Source organism: Poecile atricapillus, chromosome 6 (genome assembly GCF_030490865.1).
Source record: "Poecile atricapillus isolate bPoeAtr1 chromosome 6, bPoeAtr1.hap1, whole genome shotgun sequence".
Classification (NCBI taxonomy): Eukaryota; Metazoa; Chordata; class Aves; order Passeriformes; family Paridae; genus Poecile; species Poecile atricapillus.
The window spans coordinates 20,721,778-20,746,718 of NC_081254.1; the positions used below are offsets into that span (position 1 = coordinate 20,721,778).

Genomic DNA, 24,941 nt, shown 5'->3' on the forward strand with positions numbered 1-24,941 from the left:
AAGCAACTCTTAGAAACACTGAGGTCTTTGGGTCTAGAGCACCACCAAGGTGACTTAGTGTTACAAATTTGTGAAGTTCTGACTTCTCTCTAGAGATCATTTTGCCTACTTGCTTTGTATTTACCCTGCTGGACTGTAGTTTTAAAAAGCATCTTTTTCCAGTATTTTTGCTGACAGTAAGGCCTCTACTGAAAGGAAGGAAAACAGAGACCTACTGTATCCAGCTGTAGAAAAGTCGTAAGAGTTCATTGTCTTGCAATCTAAAAGCATAAAGCAATTCTTGATTCTCTTTTTCCCTTTCAGTGCAGTTTTTGCATTCATAGAGAGAGAAAACTCATTAATTCTGATATAAATATATGCAAATAAATTTATTAATATAGGAAATGGGAAAATCAGTTATTGCTTCCTTTATAAATAATACAGGCTTAAGTTTTAAAGATATTACTTTTCCCTAAAATGAATTAGACAGCCAGGGAAAAAATCACATTTTTTCGTGGTGGTAATATCTTTAACCAGATTTGTCGCGCTAACAGCATTTCCTATGTATATATTATTTTTATTTAATACAGGTAATCTTTTTATTACAAATCATATTGTTTCTCAGGAGATTACCACCAGCTCTCATAAAAGCTGCAAAAAAAGATGAAAAAGCATCAATCACCACCAGACACAGCACACTGTGTGCAGATTAAATATACAAAGCCCTTTAATATGCTTCAATGAGATACTTGTTAGCTGTTGATTTATTTATAGTCCTCCTTCTACTCTGTTTTAATTTCAATTTGAATTTGACTCCAAGGGTCCCTGCCTAATAATGATCAAGAGCAAGATGACCTTGTGCATCAGATTAACTCCAGATAGGCTTGCTCATGTGATTAGCCACTTTTTCACTCTGTCCCTTGAATGGGTATGGGAAGGCTTCACAATTGTCACTGGTATAAGGAAGAAGGACAAGGAGCTAAAGCAGAACTATGCTGTCATTTAGAGATGAGGTTGGACCAGAAGCCTGACCAGAATTCCCCTTAAGGGAAAGAGGGGTGGATCTTTCCATCTGGAATATATGTTAAATTTTGGTGTGAGTCAATCTCAAAAGACAAGCAAGAAATGGGGCTTCAGCACTTGGGGTTTATTGACTACTGTCTTCTGATAACTTATTCATGAAGGAATTTTCTCCCTAAAAAAAGATATGGCAAAAATTACTTCTTGACTTGCAGTTGCCAGACAGAGTAAAGCAGATCTAAAGGAGTTGCAACCTAAGTGTGCAAGTACTCAGGGGGAGCCAAAAGTGGTTCTTACCGTTAGAAACCCATGTGGGAACTGCTGCTGGGGTTCATCTGATCCATGGGAGTGGGATCCCATCGTCAAATCATGAGTGCTTAAATGTTGTTTACCTGTATAATAGATATCAAGTCAAAACTGCAGCTGATGGTTACTGTGGAGAAGTACAGCATCCTCCTCGCCTGGCACATGCAACAGTTTACAGGCAGAGAATAATCTAACTGAAGGTTTTGTTTTCCCAAGAGGTCAGCCACAGACAGAACCTCACTGCATTTTATATCTTTAAGAGATTGACTCTTGCACCTCATCTGTGTTTTAGTGTCTTCATTATACAATCCCACTGGTTTGTTCTTTTTGCCTAAGGAAGCAGCTTTAACGATTGAGGGTGAGCAATCATTCATACATGTTCACTGTACTGCAACCTATTTAAAGGTACTCATTCTATCTCTGACAATCTCTCTTGAGCCCTGGTAGTGGGCTGTAGAGTTATGTCCCATGACATATAATCCAAATTAATTAACCCCAACGAGAAATATCTATATTAGCCTGGGAGCACTGCTGCCAGCACCTGAACTAGGTATTGAGAAACAATTCAGTTCAGTTACTTTAATACAGTTAAAAAGTCAGCTTTCCTCTAAAATAGTTTGGTGTTTCTGACAAAGTGGTTCAGGTTATCTCCAAAAACTGATTTTTCTTTGGTTATTTCCATTATTATAAAAAATTTATATAACATTAAATTCTTCCTTACTCCATAGAGGGTTCCATATGTAAACCTGAATTTTCACAAATGCATACAGTATCTGAAATCCCATTAGGAAATCCTGTAGGAAAAATGGTTTCATTAGAAGGCATATATCCTTCATTCAGTAAGTGACTTTTATTTTAATTTCTCCTTGAGGCCTTAGTTCAGAATGATGTCCTGGGATACTAAGGCTGCTTTTTTCTAGTGTTGGACTCTCATTAATCTAAACTTGTTCAAATATTCTTAAGATTTGAGGTAGTTTTTAATCTCCTTCATTACTTACCAGTTCAGCTTGGGTCCCAGCAATTCTTTTTGTCTCCTCTCTGTATGCTGTCCTTCCTTCCCATACAGAATGACGAGTCCCTGCACACTCCTATGCACTGAGCCTTTCCTGTTTTCCTGGATCTAATTAATGTTACTTGAGTGGTAACCTCCCCTTCTCCAAGGAATTTTTTCACAGGAGAATTGCACATACGATTGTTCGCAACTGTTTGGGTCCTTCACAAGTGAATTGGTCCATTGCTTGTAAATCACTCTGGGATTAAATAATATAATTGCTTTCAGAAGCATTAAAAATAGGCATGGGGATATTTTCAAGTTTCCCATGATGGCTCCTGTTTGCCTCTGTTATTGCAGGCTGCTGAGACTCCAAGCTTTGTGGCCTCTCAACATAGATATCTACAAATCAGGACTAAGGTAGCTCCTAACAAGACCACAGTATATGGATCTGATCTTGAGTCATCCCCTTATCAATCATGTGATAAGGGGCATTGCAAAATTGGCTAAAATGTTTTTAATTTAAGATTACTCACACTGAAGTCTTTTTTGTCTGTCTCCATTTCACAGGGTGGGAGTTTTGATGTTGCAGACCGAATGTTTCACAGTGTCAAGAGCACGTGGGAATCAGCATCAAGGGACAACATGAGTGACGTTAGGGAGCTCATCCCTGAATTCTTTTATTTGCCAGAGTTCCTAACAAATTCAAATCACTTTGAACTTGGTGAGTTCTAGAAGGGAAATAAGCATTCCTTCCAGCATCCTACCAAAAGGACAGATACAGATCATATGTTGAGAGTTGGTCTCTGGACTATGTGGATGAGTCTTTCTAACAGTGAGATCAATTTTTATTCAAGTAACACTACAAGAATACAAGATTCTGAAAACTGAATTATGTCAGAAGAACCAAGTTTCCAGCCCAGGAAGAAGCAAGTAGTTCCTATTAATTTCTGGGCAAAAGAATTACACGTTTTGTCACACAAAAGTGGAGTTTTATATAAACAATCTAGTTGACTTGCTTTTGAAAGTTTGGCCTGTATTATCACATCTGTAACTATTGAAAATGTATTATTCTTTTGGAGATGTGCCAATTGTTAAATGGTGAAAGGTGGTTTTATTTTTGTTTTTTAATCTGCATGAGATCACAAGGTGATTAGTTTCCAAACGTCCTCACTCTTGTCTTCAAAGGTTCTGCACAATTCACATGAACTTGATATATTTTCCCTGTCCTCAAGAAGCATCACGATCTCCTCTGAATGTACACTGTCTCTAGACCTTTCTGCATCCATGATGAAGGCTCAGAGGGAATCCAGAAAAAACATTCAGAAATAGGCAAGGCAGTTCTGATTCACTTCACTTTACAGGACTTTCACACCATTTGCAATGCAAAGCTGATTCCTTTAATAGACACTGCTTGGTTAACAATTAAGGCAGAGGAGAAATGCCTGAAGAATCAGCCTGAATTTGTGACAGCAAAGGCAACTTAACCCATTGAAATCTAGCTATAATTGTATTTAAGGTATCAGTGAAATGAGGCATGCTAAAAGATAATAATGTTTATATTTATGTATTTAGATATAAAAATAAGGAAAAAAATCTGTTAGAAGTTTGTTAAAAGATAAGAAAGAGTTAGGGCAGCTTCCTCCTGAGAGGAGGCCAAGAAACAAAGCCTGTCTGAAATCAAGATGCAGAGACTGACCTGAATGGGGGTACCCCAAAAGGCACCAGAATCTTGCCACTAGAGAATACAGGAAGATTTTAAGATAGGCAAAGCCAAGAACCCAAATCTGCTTGCTGCTAAATTGTAGGGAAACTTGTGGTCCAGACCCGAACCTCAATTTAGATTTGAATTCGTCCAGTTGCACAACACTATGCTCTGAATTAAGAACATATGCTCACCTTTTGAAAGGAATCAGGTTGCAAAGGCCTTGAGAACAAAATCCCTCTCAGTGGCTGCTTTGGTAGGAATATTTGGCAGTTAGGCCCACAGGATTATGTATAAAAAGAAAGTTATACAAACACATTTGTCTTGTCTGCATTTGCAATCTGTACTAAAATGGTTTGTGCTGAGGACATGCATATTTTTCCTGTGTTAGTGACAATTACTACATCTTCTCATTGCTTTATTACTGGATCAGAAATCCTTGAACACTGGTTCTTCAGTCTTCTCTGGCACTAAGTTTGATGAACCTGAAACTTCATGTGGGAAAATCACCTCAATTTCCTTTGACTTCAGTGTTTATAATGTTGTTCCTATTTTCAATGTGTCTGATTCTTGTTTTGGATTCTCCCTCTGTAATTCCTGCAGGCTGCATGCAGGATGGAACAGTGCTCGGAGATGTGCAGCTTCCTCCTTGGGCAGATGGGGACCCCCATAAATTCATTCTCCTGCACAGACAGGTCAGTGAATATAAAGATTTGCGACAAAATGCTACCTGGGTTCCACTGAAAATGAAGCTCTGAAGGCCAGAGTCACAAATGAAAATGCTGGATCCAAATGCATCCTGCCTTTGTGAAGTTTGTGTTGGTTCTGAACTTTGCATGTCTGCTTCTCTGCCTAACAATTCACCTTGAATCAAGGCAAACTTTCCTGACCAAATGTGGATTACACATAGGTTTGTGGCTTGAACATATCTCAGCCCACAAGTGTAAGAGAACATAATATAGTGCACAAGAATTTATATGCATACAGTTCCATGTTGTTGCTAACAATGTCTGTGTTTATTTAAATTATTTATTTCCATCTCTGAGTCATGCCAGCACTGAAGTTTGTGGGTTTTTTTTATTTTTGGGGGTTGGGATGGGGGAAACCTAATGTAATTCTCTGCCTTAATGGAGTCAGCCTTGGCAGTTTGAAAGCAAATAGCTCTAATTTCCTGAGCCTTACTGCAATTAGTGCTATCTATTAATAGTTAGAAAGTCTTCCATGTGACGTAATCTGCTACATAAAAGTGAATGTGAGTGCAATTCTGTATGAAGATTGTTGCATTGAACTCAGACTTTGCAGCATAATATCTTGATGCAGGTCTATCTAGTGCTCCTGCACGATCCCATCTGATTTCCTCAGGTGAGCTGCATGTGTGAGTGCACACAGACTGTTGCTGTGATGCTTTGTATAGCTGTGATGAATATATGTGTTATATAGTATTGGTGGGGCTAAACAAACAGCCCAGGATTTTCAAGGCATTGCATTATCCTGGTTTGTTGCTTCAGTTTTTGCCTCAGTGGATTCTTCTCACCTCTCCTCTGCAGGTCCTGCCCTTGGGATTTTAACTTTCTCTCTCAATAATCACTTTGTAGGTGATCATGTCCAAACTGTGGATACAACCATCTTTTCTATTTTGGTATCTCCAAATAGGCCTCTCCTCAGCTGACCTCTCCAAATGCTGGCTTAAATCCTCTTATCTCCTTACTACCCTAACTACTACTTCTTCTTTAGAACAAAACCAGGGTCATACTCTTATCTTGTAAATACTTTTCTTCACTGTTCTCTGAACCATTAACAGCAACCACAATGCTTCCACTAAGTTACCATGTTTTGGGTTGAAAGGGGCCTTAAAGATCTCCTAGTTCCAACCCCTCTGCCCTGGGCAAGGACACCTTTCACTAGACCAGATTGCTCAAAGCCTCATCCAACCTGATCCTGAATATTTTCAGGAATGGGGCTTCCACAATTTTCTCTGGGCAACCTGTTCTAAATTCTAAGCACCCTCACAGTGGTCAATCCCTTCCTAATATCTAATGTAAATCTGCCTTCTCTGTTTAAAGCCATTCCCCCTTTTCCTGTCACTACATTTTCCTGTAAAAAGTTCCTCGGACTTTCTTGTAGGCCTCCCCTTAGGTACTGGAAGGTTCCTGATGCCTCAAATTCTTTGGCTTGTGAATGACTGAATATGAGAGAGAGCCAGTTCAACTCTAGTTTCATTCACACACGTTCAGGTTGCTCCTGTGAGTGAACATGGATATGATCTGAGCCTGTGCTTGCCTGCTTTTGATTTGTGCAGTAATACTGCCTTTGTTCTGTTCTTTTTTTTATGACTGTTGCTTATATACTGTGACTGTTGATTATGTAGTGAGATATTGCATCTTTTCATAGAAGAGATTGAGGCTCTCTAGTTTCTATTTTGAATTTATGACTTGAACACTTCACTTTAAATCTGTGTCAGAACAATAATGCTAAAAAATATTTAAAGGAAGTTAAATTTCTATCTTGCTGCTTTACCTATTTTGAAATGGGTAACTCTTGTTATGAAATTTTGTCTTCAGCCATTTTGAAAATGCAGTCATCTACCAGAGCTTTTTTGCCAGAGAATTTAAATGGAGGTTAAAAGCCATGTTCAGAATGCTTAATTTCCTGTGCATACTCAATAATAGGTATTACTGAGACAGACGTCTCTGAATCTGTAGAGAGTGACTTAGAGGCTCAGAGCTCTGTTCACACTGAAAGATGATGGAAGGGAAGAGAGATCTGAGCTTTTGTCTGTGCCCATAACCACATGATGATACAGTTACTAGAAGGAAGGAGATCCTCATCTGAGTTTTGTGTGCACTGTAAACTTGCTGCTGGAAGCGCAGTCCTTGCTAAAATGAAGAGTTGAGTCCAGTGAATCTAGTTGAGTCGAGTCCTATCTCCTACCTATTGCAAATTGGTTTTGGCCATTGAGGTCAAATATGCAACAGTTCCCTCATATTCCTCAGTGGCTCCATGAAAGGCATGGAGGTTTTGGGGCTGTCTGGTTCCTTTCACTGCTCTGTCTTGTGGTCTTTCTAAACTGCTCAATCTTTGTTTTCCAGTTCCCCAAATATGGGAAAGGCAACACTGTCCTTCCCTACCTGCTGTGCTGCAGACAAAAAGCCACGTGTGACTCAAAGATGCTGTAACTTTACACTGATGCTTTTTAAAGAAAAACATAAGGAGACATCCTGTCTATTCTATTGTGCTTTGTTTGGAGTGTAAACTACTGAGCTTCTTACTGCTTGTGTAATGGTGAACACTCCACAGGCACTTGGATACAATGGGGAAATCTGGTTTTGCCTTGTGCTTTAGAGTAATGGTGCAGTTTGGAAATGAAACTGCAGTCATCCCTGCATAGCATGGATTTGCTGGCACTGTAGAATGATCTCAGATTGTGTTAACTAGATTTGCTTTGGAGGAAATTAAAGAAAAGCTGCACTCCAGTTTGTGTGCTCCCAATGCTGGTAGCATTCAGCCTGCAGGAGCTGCATTTAGTTGGAAGTAAAGCCTCCAGAGTGCATTTAATGTGGATGCTGGGTGCTCTCTACCATTTGTCTACAGATCTGCTTCCACTGGGCTGCACTATTTACTAACATTGGCACAGCTGATAAATTAATTTAAATATCAAATAGGAACAGCTTAGCAAATGAAAGATCATGTTTATAGACTTGTGTTCTTAATAATTTGCCAGGCATGATCAGATTTCCTGTACAGTCAGTGCAATATTGTCTCTTCAACCATAGCTGATACTAGGTACTACACAGGGGAGTGCAAGGAATCTTAGTTAACCTACCTTAAGTGAAGAGTCAGAGATCTTGAATTCTGAAAAATGAGGGTTCTGTGTCCTGTGAAATCATCCACAAGGCTGGAGGTACTGATTACTGGAATTTTGGCCATTTTTAGGAGGCTTCACCATGAGTTTAGTACACAAAACAGATTGAGGTTGACACTGTTCTGAGGTGTTTGACTATTGCTTTCAACAACATGAGAGCGAAGTATTGTTCTTGACATAAAACTCTGAACAGCTTCCTGTTTCATGCTTAATGAGTTAGGAACCTAGTACACTAAATAAATGTACTTACTTCCTCCCTAAAGCACAAGTTCTCCCTCCCTGGCTGGGCTTGCCATAGTGCTCAGTGAAATACTGAGAGGCTGCACAGTTACAGCTGTGCTAGTTACTTTGTTTTGCTTTGGCAGGAATGCCAGTCAAAATTTACAGTTTGTAATTCATGGACTAACTGCTTTTATTAATAAGAATGAGTTCTGAGTCTGTTCAGGGACAGATTGCACACTGTGCATGTTCTGTGAGCTGCCCTGTGATCATTATAGCTGTGGGCAGGGTCATTTACACCAGCTGCACTGGGCAACTGTCTGCTCTGTGAAATGAGCCATTGTTCTGGCTCCCATTAGTTTGTTTATTTCTGCTGTGCTTTGGGTGGGCTGGTCTGCTTGGAAGACCTTTCACTGAACATCAGGGATTACTCAGTCAAATGATTCGGAGATAGAAAAGTGCTTTTAATAATGCTTGACACTGCTGCTTGAATCACTGGGCAAGGCTTTTTGGGAATGCACAAAAATTTGGTGAGGCAGGTGATGGCAGGAGCAGTAATATTTAGTGAAACCTCATGGGTTAGACTGGCTAGCCTGGTGGTGGGCACAGGTTCAGCTTGAAGGTGTGTCCCCTGCTTATGAACTTTCTCTCTGTGTCCTCCAAGCACAAGTTTTCCTCTGTGATTGCATTGAGCTTTCTTTGGAGCCCACATTTATGTGATTATATTACCTTGTAGCATCTCTTTTAGTCATCTCCAATAGTAATTGTTCATTCTGGTTTTACTAATCCATGTGCCAATCATGGTGGTTGCCAAGATCTGTGGAATGCTTTCATATAGCTTTGTGGAACCTACCTGTATTGTGTCTGAGGATATTGCTCTTGGTGTCTGTTAAGTCAAACATGTGGCACTCTGTCCTGTTTCCTCTGGGGGTTCAATTTAGTCTCTTCTAGTGTTTTTTGAGGATGTGCTGAGAATGGTGGTACTGGAGGAACTGAAAGTGCAATGATTGACTTGTAGAGAATTTATCTCCAGCAAGGATTGGAAAGCAGTAATGCATTTCTAATAGGTATCTATTAGAAATAGATATCTAGGTATCTATTAGTCTGGTGAATTAAGTCACTTTGTTTTGGTTTCAGGCACTGGAGAGCGACTATGTCAGTGCACACCTTCATCACTGGATAGACCTTATTTTTGGCCACAAGCAGCATGGCTCAGCTGCAGTGGAGGCAGTTAACACCTATCACCCTTACTTCTATGGAGACAAGATGGACCTCAACAACATTAAGGATCCTCTGATTAAGAGCACTATCCTGGGATTTATCAGCAACTTTGGACAGATACCAAAGCAGGTACCACTGTATCATGAGAGTAGGGAACATAATAATGTTGACCTTACAGTATAAGGTCATAATACCTTACATAATCTTGACCTTACAGTGTTTTAATTGGAAACCAGTAATAGTAACTTAAATCAGAAGCATCTTCTGGTTTAAATCTGATGAAAGATGAGCTATAGGCTTTTCCAGATTCTGTACTACATCAATATGCACTCCCACTTTGTAACCACGCTGCTCCTGCTGTATGCCATAGAGCTGCAGCATCAGCTCTGGGTTCTGCTCCTTCAGTACAGTCACAACAGGTCATCACTAGTCTGGGGTTGGGTATAGTCAACTAAAACTCAGCTCTAAGTCTCACCTGTGCTTTTCTTTCTTGTCCAGAATTGCTGGGATTAGCTTTCCGTCTCTCTGAGGGAGGGAGGTGGTCTGATGAAAAACGTAGTATGAGTAAGATTTTATTTTAATTAAGAGGTTCATGTATGGTGGTCCTGGAGTCTGTGATTACGAACTTAAAGAGCTATTTCTTCTGCACAGTCTTGCAAATAATGAATTTGTCAATGACATTCCTTCTGTTCTAGCTCTTCACAAAACCACATCCATCTAGGAATGCCCAAGGGAAAAGTTCAGCAGGAAGAGAGACTGGGCTGTTCCTTCACTCAAGTGGAATTCTTCCTCCTTTTGTGAGCAGTCTGCAAAATCTGAAGCTCTCACCAATTACCATAAAAGGTGCTGTGGGGTCTGTGTTCCATTTTCTGAGCTAACAAATACACAATTATTGGACAGGATGAATCTGGATTTTCAAGATCACAAAAGTAGTCAGCTTTGTATGAGTTGGTTCAACCAAGAGCCCTTCTGTCAACTGTGATTTTTGTATCTTTGTGCTAGGAGTGGGCACTGAAAACTTCTTCAAACTTCTACTGTAGAGTTTGGAACAAATTTTTTTTCTAAGATGCCACCCTCTCCACGTGGATTTATGCAGTCCACTGGAGAGGAGTGTTTCCATTATTGTGTGTGGAATCTCAGTTTCAGAGTGGATTTCTGTCTGTGGGCCTGGCCACAGCACTGAGCCCAGATGTGAGACTTGCCAGACTCACCACACAAGCTGTGCAAGGAGAAAAGTTAACATAAGGGTTGTAGACCCAACAAAATTAAATACTTTCATTGTCTTTCCAGACTATCCCAAGGGAGCTATTGGGCACGTTGTTCATACAGAGAAAGGCATTCTGGCTGTAGAAAAAAATAAAATTATGATTCCTCCTCTTTGGAGCAAAACATTCTGCTGGGGATTTGAGGACTTCACCTGCTGCTTTGGCAACTATGGATCTGAGAAGGTAAATAAAGAAAACTCTAAGAATTCAAGAAATTAATGATATGTTGTGGTCTTTGACTGGTTTGGGCAGCCATTTCAGAGGCTGCTGGAGAGCTGATTTCAGATGACGCCTTACAGGACTTTCTCACAGTCAAGCTTCTTGAGGAGTCTCAAGTTGGATATCCAAGATGATGTAAAATGATTTTACACTGCTAAAAAATATGGCATTTGTCTCTAAATTATCTCAAGCTTTCCATCCAGTGATTGTGTTGTCCATAGGTTGTAAGGACAACACAAGGTCTCCTGGTCACTGATTAGAAATTTCATTGTGCAGAAATTTCTGCTGGAATAAAGGCAGAACCATCTGTTAATTCCCCTCTGGCTCCAGCATAGTCCAGTGCATTCATTCAAAATAATGAAGTTAATACTGTTACTTCTTTGCTGTTAAAAATAAATGGTCTGTATCATCACACTGCTTGTTAGGGCACTTGACAGATCTAGTTTCTTCCTCTGCCATAAACACACTGATTTTTGGGTGTATTTGGGACACTCTTGTGCTAAGAATTCTGAGTTGTTAGGTACCAGAATAGCATAACACATAATTCAGCAAGATACTGACTTGGATATTTGGGCAAGTGGCATTCATTATGTTTTTACAGACATACCCAAAGTCAATGGAAATGAAAAAGCCATGAGATATATTTTAATTTCTGCTCCCTGTCTAATAAAATCAATGCTTAGCAATTCATAGTGTTGCTACAGGCATCAATTATTCAGTTTGTCACTTCAAAACTCAGGGTGATGCTGAGCATAGTGAGTGTGATTACACAGTCATTATGAGTAATAGTTGGGAGGCCAACTTGAATTTTCTCTGAGTCAACAGTGCTGGCAGACATGAGCTTAGAAGAAACTTTAGTCTTTGTTGTAAGTAGGTAAAGATTTGTTCTGTCTGTACTAGGGGTTTTGTAGCTGTGCTATCCGGCTCCATCACAGTCATTGGCACCAGAGTGTTGTCCCAGGTGTGTGGGGGAGAGCTAATGCAGAATGTGCAGGAGGATGCTTGTGCTGTAATTGTAGCAGTGTGTAATAGACCTGACACTGCTGTAGACAGAGCACAGAATGGAACTTAGTGCTTTGTCTTTTGGGTTTTCAGTACAAATAAGGGACGGTTTCAGGGCTTGGCAGTTAGTCTGTTAGCAGTGGCAATCACAACCTGAGACTTCCTTTTAATCTACATGGAACGTTTGCCTTCCACGTAGAAGGCACACAATATGGTGGCAGAATGAGCTTTCTGAAGTTGTGTAGGAAGTGTGGCGCAAAAGGAATCGGGGCCAAGATTTCCTGAGACATAGGATACTGAGCTTTGTTCAGCATTCCTGTTTGGCCCCTGGAAGGTGGCACAGCTTCATACAGCCACAGCCTGTGTATGTCCATATGTTCACAGCTGTGTTCACATAGAGACTGGTTATGATGAGCTTTTCTTTCTTAGATTTAAAAAATGAAAGGTGAGTTTTGAAAGTGGAATCTGTCATTTGGTAATTGTAAATACATGGTAACACCAGATGAGCATTTGACTTAAAGATGCTTTCTTGTACAGAATGTGACTACATTTGAGTGCATGGCAGACTGGGGAAAGTGCCTCTGTGCAGTGTGTCCTTCAGCAACTACCATAATCACATCTGGAATAAGCTCAGTTGTGTGTGTCTGGGAATTCACCCTGGTTAAGGATAAAGTGAAATGCCTAAACCTGAGACAGGTAAGTAATGTGGCTCTTCTGCTATGGAAACTTAATAAAACCCAGAAGATAAGGTTTTTAGCTAGAAGGTTTTTAGCTCTCAACCTTTGTTGAATAAGAAAGCAGGAAAAATACAGTAATAAGCAGTATTGTGTGACAACCTGTATCAGGGCAGGAGCTGATAATATTCCTTATACCAACAGCTCATAGCTGAGTACCACCTGGTGGATTTTTTCCCTTTAGTAGAATTTTCAAAGTTCATCATGATAAAAGCAATTATGAAGATAAGACATATTCTCCTCTCTTGAAGTGCAGCCCTTGGGTTATTTTCAAAACCAAGTATCACCTGGGGATGCTCATAATTTGTTCTGGGCTGCTACAGCAATGGACAGGATCTGTAGAACATTCTGCAAACTTAGCTGGTGGCTCAGCCAGGCGAAGTTCTTGATTCTTTTTTCTCAGCCTGAATTCAGAACATAAAAGGTTTATCTCTCACTCAGTGCGGGAGGATGCATCCAATAAAAATGCTATAGTTTTTGTCCTTGTTATCCAAAGCCCTTTAGTGGTTGTTGATTTAGAGCTCATGTATAGTCATCGAACACCTGTATCCATGCTATTTCATTTACAAAATTGAATTTGTGCGGTTCAGCTATGGTGAGTTCTCAGCTTTACAAGTAGAGCTAGAGTACACCACTATCGTATCTGAAAGGTAGCATGGGGCCCCTCTTCCCTAAAGAAATTAAGAGACTTGATTAAAAAATTCTGCTACTTTTAGGCAGACAAAGGGTTCATTGATCACCAAGATCTCCAAGTGTTAGAAGCTTCTGTTTGTTTGTTCTGGAGGGGTATTCAGGTGATATTTCAGTGCTCTTCATACCTTAAGCCAAAACTTAAGGTATGAAGGTATTTTATTTGTCCTTAAATGACGTGAAAACTATATTGTCTGCTGGGATGCCAGAGAAGTATTTAGATCTTCATTTATCAGAAATTTCTGTTGGAATTTCTATTGAAATTAACAGGGGAAACTGTTTTAGATCAGCCTCTCTTTTGAGTTTTATGATGTTTAATGTTGTAGAGGACAGAAATACAAAAAAAGATCTGATGACCTTTTAATCCAGCTGGTTATTATTCCAAAGGAGGACATGAACATAGAAATGGAAGAAGTAGCAGTAGAAAAAAGCATAATAAAATTAATAATAATAATTTTCATCAGCATCTAAACAATACCAGTCAGGGGGTCAATCTTGAGTTTCAGACAACCAAGAAGGCTGTCTTTTATCTGCATTATAACATCTTTAACAATCCAAAATCAGCTTTGCTGATGTGTTCCACTGTGATTAATTCAGTATTACCCAAAATCCAAAGTGGTATGAGATCATGCAATAACAAATTCTGTATTTTTTCCTTTACATTGCTAGTGGAGGCTTTTTTTCTTTTAATGACTGTCTGGACTGGATGTTAACTTGAACTATGGTTCTAAATGTCTTCCAGTGAATTACTTTCTGCTTTCATGTAATTCACTGTTTCATGGTGGCTTTTTTTTCTGCTGAACAAAAAAATTTCCAGAGTGAGCTTTGCTTAAGAGTAGCTTATGTGCTATAAAGTGGATGCTATTCACTTACCAGCTGTCTCATGGGACTGACACATTCTGGTTTGGAATGTAGGAAAGTACAGAAACTATATTTCTGCAGAAAAAGTAGCTTTTGCCTCTCTAGCAGGATCTGCTTCCATATTTTTGCAGAACACTAAAGATTGAGCCTAATTGCCTCAGTATTGATCCATTAAATTTACTAGCAGAGGGATCTGTGTGATCCAGTCTTCAGAATTTCTAGGCCAAATGAAACACTTGAGCGAGGTGTGCTCTCTGCCTCACAGACCTCTCAGGAAGGTATGGAGCATATGTGTCAAGTGTCTGTGTCCTTGTCAGCCAGTTAAGTTGAGTGGTCAAACTTGGTTTAGGTTTTCATGGACTTAACATTTCTGCAGTGAAGCTGGCCTTCTTTTGTCTTTTGATATTTGTTAAAATACCTTGGAGACAGGCCTTCAGATCTTTATGCAAATATGCTGCAGGATATTTCCCATTAAGGAAAAATCTGTCAGTCTTTGCAGAGTGATAACGAAAAGATGTAGGGAGCCAAAAGATTGAGATATTTTTTCATGAATGTGCATTGAGACTGCTGGGTTGAAGCTGATACTGTAATTATGTGCAGGTCTATCCCTCTCTTCCACAGTCAGCTTCTATTTGAAGTGTTTTACTGCCAAGTAGGATCTTCATGGGTTAAAATAAAAGAGAAAAAATGTTTTAGTGAAACTTGTGCAGGAGTTTAGCTTGGCTTGATTTGGCAGTTTGGATGCCTTCACACTGGATATGTTTTCTTTTATGCTTTGGAGAAAGGAGAGGAAATTTTTGAGCCCTTTGAACCTGCCTTGTCCCAGCTTTTTTTTGCAGCAGTCTTGTGCAGTTCTCAAGTATGGGCACTTGATTATGCCCAGTCCTTCATAAAAACAATGTTCCACAGCCAGTCCAAAGCTATCACTGAGCCTTCTTTACACGCTTAGATGAGAGCATTTCTGACTTCTGAAAACCACAGTTAGAGACCTAATTTTGTGCCAGTATTTACAGTCAACAGTTCTTGTGAATGGAATAAGTCCCAGGCTGAAAGTCATCCCTTGCAGTTGAGGGTCACCTTCAGTAATGCAGAGCCTGCTGCAGCTCAGGTTCTTCATTTGTGGATTAGTGTTTGCTGTTTTCCTGGTGACCTTGGCAAGTAGCAGCACATCTTAGCCAGCAAAAGTTCAGTCTCATGGTCCCATGCTGGAGGAAAAGGATGAGGTGTGTCCATAAAAGCATCTGTTACATGTGTCTCCCCTGCTTCTAGCTGAACTGAGATAGAAGCTAGAAATGTGCTAATAATGTCATGGAAAGAAAGCCAGCAAGTAATATAAATTTCCTTTGAAAGCCAAAAGATTGAACTGGTGGGTCTGATTTTTCACAGTAAGTTAGTTAAAAAATGAACCTTGAAAGGCTTTTTAGGAAAGCTGTGAAGGACTTTTTCTCTGTTGCCCTGATAAAATTTATAGGTTTTGCTGCCATTTACTGTGGTTATGCAGGAAGAAGTGTACACTACTGTCCCTTGAGAGCACTGCATAAGACAATAGTTAGCAACATGTATCAATCTGTGCCTTCTATCTGCGCAGTTAAATTGCCTGAAACATGTTACTTATTTAAAGAAACTGTTTAAATAAACCTAAGTTTAACTGGACACTCCTTATGTCTCTGAACCTATAAAAAAAAACTACAAAAAAAAGAATGTTATGTAATGATGAAAGAGAAAAGAATTCCTATGTGGCTTTAAAGCAAGAATTCTCCATAAATGCTGTCTCCTCTTAACCAGTATTAGAAGTGCATTAGTACTTGTTCATATACACAGAAAGATAACAGAGAGAAGGTTACTGAAATACATCTTGATAAATTGTATTTCAAAAAGTTTTTTAAATATTAAGAAATTTCCAAGCATAAATTCTAGTTAAAAATGCATGGACTGAAGTGAAAAAAATGATTTCTTTGTTTTTCTTGCTAAGCATAAAGCACTGTCTTAGAGTCTAGAGAGTAGGCCAAGGACCCTGAATCACTCTGTAATTTGGGCAAGTCATATAATCTCTTGGACCCTCAGCTTTCCTCAGCTATGATTTGAGGACAAGGATGTTTCTCTGTTAATATCCTTTGGTACTTCCTCCTCATTCCCTCTTCAGTTCTCCAGAGAATGACTAGGTTGCTTGTTCTTACTAAGCAAATGAGGTAGGACCGTGATTCTCTAGTAAATCACCCAGCATCTGCTGTGGTTTATTGGTTGGTTTTTCCCCACCAGGCTTTGTATGGACACACTCAAGCAGTGACCTGCCTTGCTGCATCTGTACCCTACAGCATCTTTGTGAGTGGATCTGATGACAGAACCTGCATCATCTGGGACCTGAACCAGCTGACGTTTATAAACCAGCTTCCTGCCCACGAGGAAAGCCTTGGTTCTGTTGCCATCAACAATTCAACAGTAAGATCTTCATTTATCATCTTTCTCCTGATGCATCCATGAACATTTCATGATAATGTAATGGGTGCTTTTCCCAACATAAAAAACATCCTGTGAGTCTGATACATTGATTTTTTTTTTTCTTTCTACAGAGATTGCTAATAGTGTTCTTAATGATGAGAGGCGAGCACTAAAAGCAATGTCTTAGACTGAGTAGCTAAGTAGAAGCATCTATGGATAGATAGATAGCAGGATTAAACAACTTTTAGTTTATGGAACATGAAGTATTACCCTAGTGCTTCCTGTATTTGGCTCACCCATAACCTTGTTGCCCCTGTTATTTCATTAATTTCTTCTGACATTCATGCAGCAGAGACACGTTAGACTACAGTCTGCCAGCTCAGCTGACAACTGTATTACACTTTTCAGTGATATTGTTGGCTTTTTCCTTTCCTTTCTACTCCCAGGTGTGGGGAGAGCTCCTGATAGCAGTGGGTATAAATCTGTTGAGGTCTGTGCCTGGCCAAAATTGCATGCATGTTGATAGGAAAATATTCTGTATTGGATTTTACTATAAACACTCTGGATGAGATTTTTTTTTTCTCCCAACCTTTTACCTCCCAAAAATCTTGGTTTCATATTTATTTTTTCTCTCTGCTAATATATTAGAACAGGGTTTCAGCTGCTCAGACAATTCAAGGTTAAATCCAGTCCTGGATATTGTACAAAAGCAAAATTGAGTTCACAGCAATAAGAAACTGGGCAGATAGTCTCTACTTAGTCTGTGCCAAAACAGTCATCTCATATCAGAGCTTTATTAAGCATGCAGTCTGATGGGTATCAGTTTGAGGGTGAGATTTAAGTTTTCTGTTCAGTCCCAGCTCAACCCCCAGTCCTAGCAGGCCTGGTCAGTGTGAAGCAGCCAGTGGCCTCAGCCAGTTCAGAATACCTTGGTGGTCCCTTATGAAGTGAGCTGAAGCAGTGCCAAGAATTCAGAAATGAGGGGGTGGGCTGGCACAGAGCTGTTCAAGATCCCAAGGGGACAGAGTTCCTTCTGTTCTGTACCAGCCACTACAGCAGCCTTTTCAGTCAGTATCTGCTCTCCTGGAACTGTCCAAAAATTAGACAATCTGTGCCAGGAACAATCTGGTGACTGATCCAAATGACTGATCTTCACTTTATTGGAGTGCAAATGGTTAAGCTGTTTGGATATTAGTATATCTAAAGGTTCATTTAATAGAGGAAAAACCTTAGAAAAGTATGACTGAAGCTTCAAGGAAAAAAAATAAAAGGTCCATTTCTTGTGGATGAAAAAAATCTTTTTTGATGTTAGGAATACAGAACACTTAATCCTGAAATGCAATTTTTGTTTAATTCTTCTTTATATATTTATGTAAGCTACATGAAAATAGAAACGAAGTGTTTCCATTGTGCTACGGTGCATTGATTGACACAAAATTACATGATTGGTAGTAAGGGTTTTTTCCTGAAAAATTCAGAATGGTTCAAAGCAAAGTTTTGAAGGAAAAGGAAAGAAAAAAGAAAAAAAATTCTGTAGAATAAGAACCATATACTGCCCTTCATTACGTGACTGTTGGAGTTACTTGGGCATCTAGAAGTTCCATCTGTAGATCCAAACCTCATGGTATTTGTGTAGTGTAGACACAAAATAAGAGCTGTCCCAAAAAGTTCATACACTAAGGAGGATTGTAAAAGCTTGCTGTAATTAATTATTGCAGTTAGTTTTAAATTCCTGATTCAGACCTGAAAAGCACTGTAGATCGTTGCCAAATGCCTGGACATCATGTACTCTCATGCAGATAAAGTAGCTGAAATTTAATCTCTTGAATTATTGGCAGCTCTGTTTTGAACATGCTATCATTTTTTATCTCCAGAATTCTGTCCAGCAGTGTGAAGAGGCCCTGGCCCCACATGAGGCAGGGGTGAACTAAGGTGTTAGTTGACTTAAACCAGATGCATGCTGCTAATTTAAGGGCACACTGTCCTTTCTCAGAATCAGATGACTTTGCTGACGAGGTTCTATTTAGCTGATTCTTAGAATGGATCAAGAGTAGAAAAGTTAGAATTCAATTAAGAGTAGAAAAGTAGAATTTCAATTAATAACTTGATCAAAATGCACTTTTGATTGGATCACTTACAATTGCAGCATTGGTTCTTGGTTCTGTGTGTTTCCCTAAGAACTCACCTGTGTATTTGCTCCTTATAAGCAGTCTCTGGTAAGGCTGCACCTGCATGGAATGGAGGGGAGAGGTGCTGTGCAAAGGATGTTTTCTGCATCACAAGTGCAGGTCACTGGATGCAGAGCTGGTCATTGGTCAAATGCAGAAAACTGTGTAGAAATGCGATGACAGTGAGCTCCCTGTGAGGGGCAGAGGAGGATTGTGAAATCACCAAAGGCTTCACAGCTAAGCAGGTGAACACCACGTTCTTGTTTCAGAGTGCTTATTTGTAAAGCTTGTAAGAGCACTTGTCCTAGCCCAGAACCTGTGCTAGGCACTGCTTGTGCACAGCCACTGTCCCTGACAGTAGCTAGGTCAGTCTCTCAGTCTGCTTTTTTAATAAAAGCCTGCATTTTATTGAAAACAGGAAGGGAACATTTCATTTAATATTTTCATTTTAAAATGTGAAAAAAAACTTGTTTCTTCGTTATCTTGCTAAATCTGAGACAGTTGTTTCAGGTTTCTATGATGTAAAAATTTCATAATTTTTCATGGAAAAAAAAAATTTTTTTACTTTGTCTGATTTTTATCATTTGCCCAGAAGAAAAAAAAAAAGGTCAGAATTTAAATCAGAGCAATTCAGCAATTTCTAATCACCATTTAAAAGTTATGAGGAGGATGAGTGTGGGACTTTGAGACATTGACTCTTGCTCTGTTACAGGGTGACATTATCTCTTGTGCGGGATCCTACCTGTACCTGTGGACAGTCAATGGCCAGCTTCTTGCAAGCATCAGCACTGCCTGCAGCCCCAGCTGCCACATTGTTTGCTGCTGCTTTGCTGAAGTGATGGACTGGGACACACGCAGCATCATCATCACAGGAGGCACAGATGGAGTGGTGAGGGTAGGTGGATAGGAGAGAGGAAAAGGAATCCTGATTCATTGTAGACCAGAGGTAGAGCTATTTTATTCTAAATGGAGGGACAGAGCTACTAAAAGCCCATGCCACTTTCTTAACAGTGCAGCAGAGGGCAGAAAATTAAAATCAGAGTAAAATATTTGCTTCCTATCACCTTTAATCCTCCTGGAAGGAGGAATTCTTGCCATTCGGGGAGAATTTTTAAAATGTGCTGTCCATTCTGGGGTGATTCTGAAAGTAAAAATTCCTCAGAAATGTGAGAGTTCACAGCTCAGTATATTAAGTCCTACTTTCTCGTGAGTAGAAATTCACTGCTGATTCTGCCTCCACTATGGTGGGTGAACGTCCTGGGTTACTGGAATTTTTGATAGTGTGTCAGCCTTTCAACCCCACCAGCTCCCTGCATACATTCCTGCAGTGTGACACCTGCAGCTTAGTGACAGAGAGGGGGACAACTGCCAAATTCTGTTCTGTGTTAGAAGTCCAATTCCCACCCCTTGCTGGGAAGTAGGAGCTGAATCCTTCTCTCATTGTTACAGTCCACTCTTTTTCCATTTTTACCCCCTCATGGCACAGCTGTGGAAGACCTCATACAGCAAGGCCCCAGAGCAAGGTGCTGGACTGAGAGTGCAGAGTGGCACAACAGAAGAGCCGGGCAGCACAGGTATGACTGCAGGGTGGGCTGTGAACTGCAGCGTGACCCAGTGCTGCAAGCCTTGTTTGGCTGTGAGCAAGAAGAGGGTGTGTGAGCACAGTGCCGTGAAGGGGAGATGGTGTGGGCAGCTGGTGCAATCTTACTGTGACCAGCAACAGTGATGGGTGGCAAGTGCCCTACCTTGGAGACAGAGAGCACACCTGAGCCAGCCATCTCATGGGCACACCTGGAAGCTGACCAGAAGCTGAAGGCTTTTTCACAGGCTCTCCTGTGAGTTCTGTCAATCTCAGAAGACCGACCACCATTCTGCATCAACCTATGAAACCAATGGCTGGAAATAGTCCTGGTTCCAGAAAGTCCACTGCCTTGGCACCTCTGCTGATGGCCTGTACTAAAGTATCCTGGCAGCACATCAGAGTGGGTAGTGCCAGATCCTGCTCTGGCATGGAACAGAGAAGTTAGTTGTCTTTGCCACCTTAAAAGAAGTCAGAGGTCCTTCAAACTGGTGGGAGGCCAGTAGCAGGCCCTAGTGCTTTCAGCTGTTTATTCAAGGCTGTGTGCAGCTGAAGCTGATACCATGGAGTTCTCAAAGAGCTGAGGTTAATAAGATCATGGGACTGTGGTGCTGACTGGTACTAAAAACAACTCAAGTTCACTTCTCTGTTCTAACAAATACAGGAGCTAAAACCTGTCAGAAAGCTTTAAAGGCACATCCTAAATAGCTCAGGTTTCTTCTTTTCCCAACGCTTTTCTAAGAGAAAGGAATTGTGGTGTTATTATGTATAATTTACTCCACTTATTTGCTGTGGTCCTCATTACAGACATTCTCTATTACTTCAATTTTAGGCACACAATTTGCATAAATGTAGAGCTATAGATGTAACATCTGCAAAAAAAAAAAAAAAAGATATTATACAGTAATTGGGCATTACCACAGAGATCTTCAGAAATGCCGTTCATGGAACTTGGCGTCAAAATTACTTAGATTGCTATGTGAAATATTTCCAGTATGCCTCTGGATGTTTAATGGCCTAACCAGATGCTTATCAAACCTTTTGTCATGCCTCAGAATAGCCAGAGCCAGATGGTTAGGGAAGGTGTAAGAACATCTGAGATGCCAGATGTGAGAGTCTGGCTGTGGTAACTTCATTTTTTTTTTTTTTTTTATTCTCTTCTCTAATCAAAGATTCCTTTGTCAAATAAGTCAAAGCAAAAGACTTAAAATTCTTTCCAAACTCCCAGTGGTATTCTGTAGTCATTTTGTGGATTCTCTTTATCTATAGAAAAGTGTCCTTTGATTTTAGAATTTCTGAAGTTCTTGTCTATAATTTCCCAGTGCAGGTCTTTCCAGGCATAATTGCATATGAATGTTTTGAACAGACTGATATTTTAGCTATTTCTAAAAGGTGTATCTTAAGCATTTTTCTAAATGAGGACTTAAAAGCCATCCATGGGAGCACAGTAGAACACTCTTGTGTTTTTTTTCCAAGAGCACCATAAAAGATTTGTTCCCACCCCAGGTATCTGCTGATGTGTAGACAGCACCTGTTTGCACATGAACATAAGGCTGTATGTTTTCAGATGTATACGGGAAGAGCATTCTTTAATAAAGGGTTGAGAGCTGTAATCAAAGCAGGGTCATACTCCCTTAACCTATTCAGATGACTTCAGAATTATTTCAAATGACCAAATATTCCCTCATCTCATTCTGTGCATTAAAGAAAATAAAATTAATACAAAACACAGTCATTAAAAAGACCAGAGTACCTGTGATTGAGTTATGTTGTTAGGGGTGTGTGTGTATGTGAAATGTCCGCAGCATTTAATTATTGGTTCTGTTATGAGCAGATTTAGATAAGTTGATAATACCGGGGCTTTATGTAATTTCTTTTTACTAGGCAATTATGGGCTGTATTATATCCTGGCAGCAAAGTATTGTGGGGCATCTTATTAAGCACAGAGCCAGTGAAAACTGATGAACAATTTTGCTGAACTAGGCATGCAATTTAGAAAGCAATAATACACAAATCCAATTTAGCACACAATTGATACAGCCGCACGTCAGCACATGTAACTATCATAGCCACAAATTAAATTGGGATGGGCCTATTTTGCTACAGCACAGGCCAAGATTAAATATATTTGTTCTCAACTTAACAACTTGCTGACCGTAAATAATAACAATCCCATCCATGCTGCCCCCCTAGACGCTTTCTAAGTATTTATTTTTAAACCACACAACAGGTAACAAGTGTGGAAAACATCTTGTTCTCTGTCGGGAACTGAATCCCAGCGCTGCCCTGACTGGCAAGGCAAGCAGGACGAGCCCGGCGGTGACAGCGCTAGCTGTGTCCAGGTAGGGCCATTGCTGGCGCTGCCCAGCATGGGGGTCCTGGGGCTGGGCTCCTGCTGTTTGTTCATATTGGGGCTTTCATTGAGAGCTCAGCCAAACCTCTTGTAGCCAAAAACAGCCCCTGAGGGAGCTGGCCTGGCTAGCTGCATTAATAAAGGACATTGGGGGAGTCATTGGATGGGTAAGAAAAGCCAGGATCAATAGCAGGTCTTAGCCAGAATAATTGTAGAACTCTGTAGAGATGTTACACCATCTCTGCAACGTGGAAATAACTCCCATCTTAGGAGTTGCTGGAGATAGTACCTGCTTAAAATGTGAACAGGAAGTTTTTGGCCAAAGGACAATTTTGTTGTTCAACTGCTCTCAGTTTGCACAGCCAGCAGTATTTTAGTTTACTCAGGCCCCTCCTGCAGTCATCTGGCTGTAGTATTTGTTGTTATCTCCTACTCCAGGATGTTACGATGTACTGTAAAACAGTTAATGTCTCTTTCTCCGAAAGTGTTAAAATTTTGACGTTTGATGGAATGGTAAAGCTGCATTCTGCATGCTCAGCTTTAGAGCAGTTAGTGTGATGTTGATGTGCATTGAAAGGGGGAACATTTGGGGTGAGGGTTAGTTTCACTAGTGTTGGTGGCACTGCACGCAGCAGGAATTTCATTGGCTGAAGCCAGGACATTGTGCTAACAAGTCTGAATCCTGAATCTGGACAGCAGAATATTTAACATCCATAGAATCTCAGAGAAGGGTAAGAGCTGCTGATCTGGTTAAGTTGTCCCCAACTCACCCACTGAATTCCAGGAAATTTGGGACCCAATTCTGAGCTACGCCTTTGAAGTATCAAACTTTTTCATTTGTATCAAAATCTTTGTCTTTTTCTTTCTTTCTCAAGAAATTCCTCCAAGCTCCTAGTTGGTGATGACTGGGGAAGACTCTGCTGCTGGACTGTGGATGGGTAGGAAGAAATAGCCAAGATTTCTTGTTTTTTTCAACCTTTTGGATGGAGAAAAAATTTACCCTTCAGAGCATGAGAGAATCAGAGAAACTGGAAGCCTCTTGTTGGGGTCTGAATCTTAAGGGAGTTGTTGGACTGACCCTGCAGTCAAGCACAATTTAAATTAAACAGTGGACCCCAAACTTGTGAGAGAAACTGACAAATATGCACATAGACAATGAGATTTTTGTAGTATTTGTCTTGAGAAAACTTTTGTGTTTAAAATGTTGTTTTAGATACAGAATTTGACATAATGCATTGTATTTTTCAAATATTATTTAGCAAATAAAACTGCCTTTATTATTCCAAGGAGCAGTGTAGCTTAATAATAACATATTGTATTTTTACTATCATGAGATAAAAAATAGTCGGGCTTCAAACAGGTGAGTAAGTTCCAGTATTTTTATTCTTCTCTGACATGCAAGAATATTAATATCTCCATTATTAGTCATCCCTCCTCCTTGAATGTGTGTAAAAATGTATGCGTGCCTTTTGAAAAGCTATTTTGTTTGCAAAGTGAAGTTTGGAATTCCCAGCCTGATGCTGGTGCCTTTATCCAGCCCCACTGTGAAATATGTGTTATGGTGCAATGTTTCCTATCTCTGACTTTTTTTTATAGTAAGGCAGGAAAAGTGTATGGAATAGGTGAGGAGAAAGAACAGATATAATCATTATATATATATATGTGTGTGTGTGTATACATATATTCATTCATTTTCCTTATTTTCTGTCTTCTTTCTAACTTTGTCCTAATACTTTCTGGAAGTTCAGTATAACCAACGTACTTCAGGGTTTACCTCCACAATCTCCCTTTATGGTAAAACTGAGTATTTGTAGTAAATGAAGGCTGAGAATGTAGTGTAATAAATTCAAGTGCCATTTTTGTCCCTAGTGGGGATGGGAAAACTGAAAAATCAGCCTCTTTAACATTTTAGCATAATTGAAAATAACTAAACTGATAACTCCCTCTCCCTTCTGCTCCTCCTTGACCTGGTGAAGATATTGAATATCTTCCCTCACATACAGAAGTGCTGAGCAGCATCCTGAACACACAGAGGATCAGAGATGTGCCAGGAAGAGCACAAAGGACATTATGGACATGAAGGCTCTTTTGTTCATACCACCAAACACATCTTTGAGCAGGCAGTTCCCTGATTTCCAGTGCGTTGAGATTGGGTAGCACTGCAGGAGTGAAGCCCCATGTGTGCTGCATATGAGGAACTGCTGTATGCCAAACTCTTGGTGCCAGAGACTTGCTGGCATCATTAGGAAGAATCTGGAGTAGAACACAGGTTTTTTTTACCAGACTTCTTTTAATTACATGATCAACTTTCTTCTTCCTATAGGACTC

At 40.0% G+C, this 24,941-nt stretch overlaps 1 protein-coding gene across 1 annotated transcript in view; it reads left to right on the forward strand.

Annotated features, from left to right (window-relative positions):
- Positions 1–23,899, forward strand: part of WDFY4 (WDFY family member 4) — a 121,511-nt gene extending 97,612 nt beyond the window's left edge. The window contains exons 52-62 of the mRNA XM_058841908.1: positions 2,867–3,020; positions 4,605–4,696; positions 9,220–9,432; positions 9,999–10,146; positions 10,594–10,751; positions 12,327–12,485; positions 16,334–16,513; positions 19,394–19,576; positions 20,168–20,255; positions 22,491–22,602; positions 23,489–23,899. Coding sequence (XP_058697891.1) covers positions 2,867–3,020; positions 4,605–4,696; positions 9,220–9,432; positions 9,999–10,146; positions 10,594–10,751; positions 12,327–12,485; positions 16,334–16,513; positions 19,394–19,576; positions 20,168–20,255; positions 22,491–22,602; positions 23,489–23,555 — 1,554 coding nt within the window. The 3' untranslated portion in view covers positions 23,556–23,899. The remainder of the gene's footprint in view (positions 1–2,866; positions 3,021–4,604; positions 4,697–9,219; positions 9,433–9,998; positions 10,147–10,593; positions 10,752–12,326; positions 12,486–16,333; positions 16,514–19,393; positions 19,577–20,167; positions 20,256–22,490; positions 22,603–23,488) is intronic.
- The last annotated feature ends 1,042 nt before the right edge of the window (positions 23,900–24,941 follow it).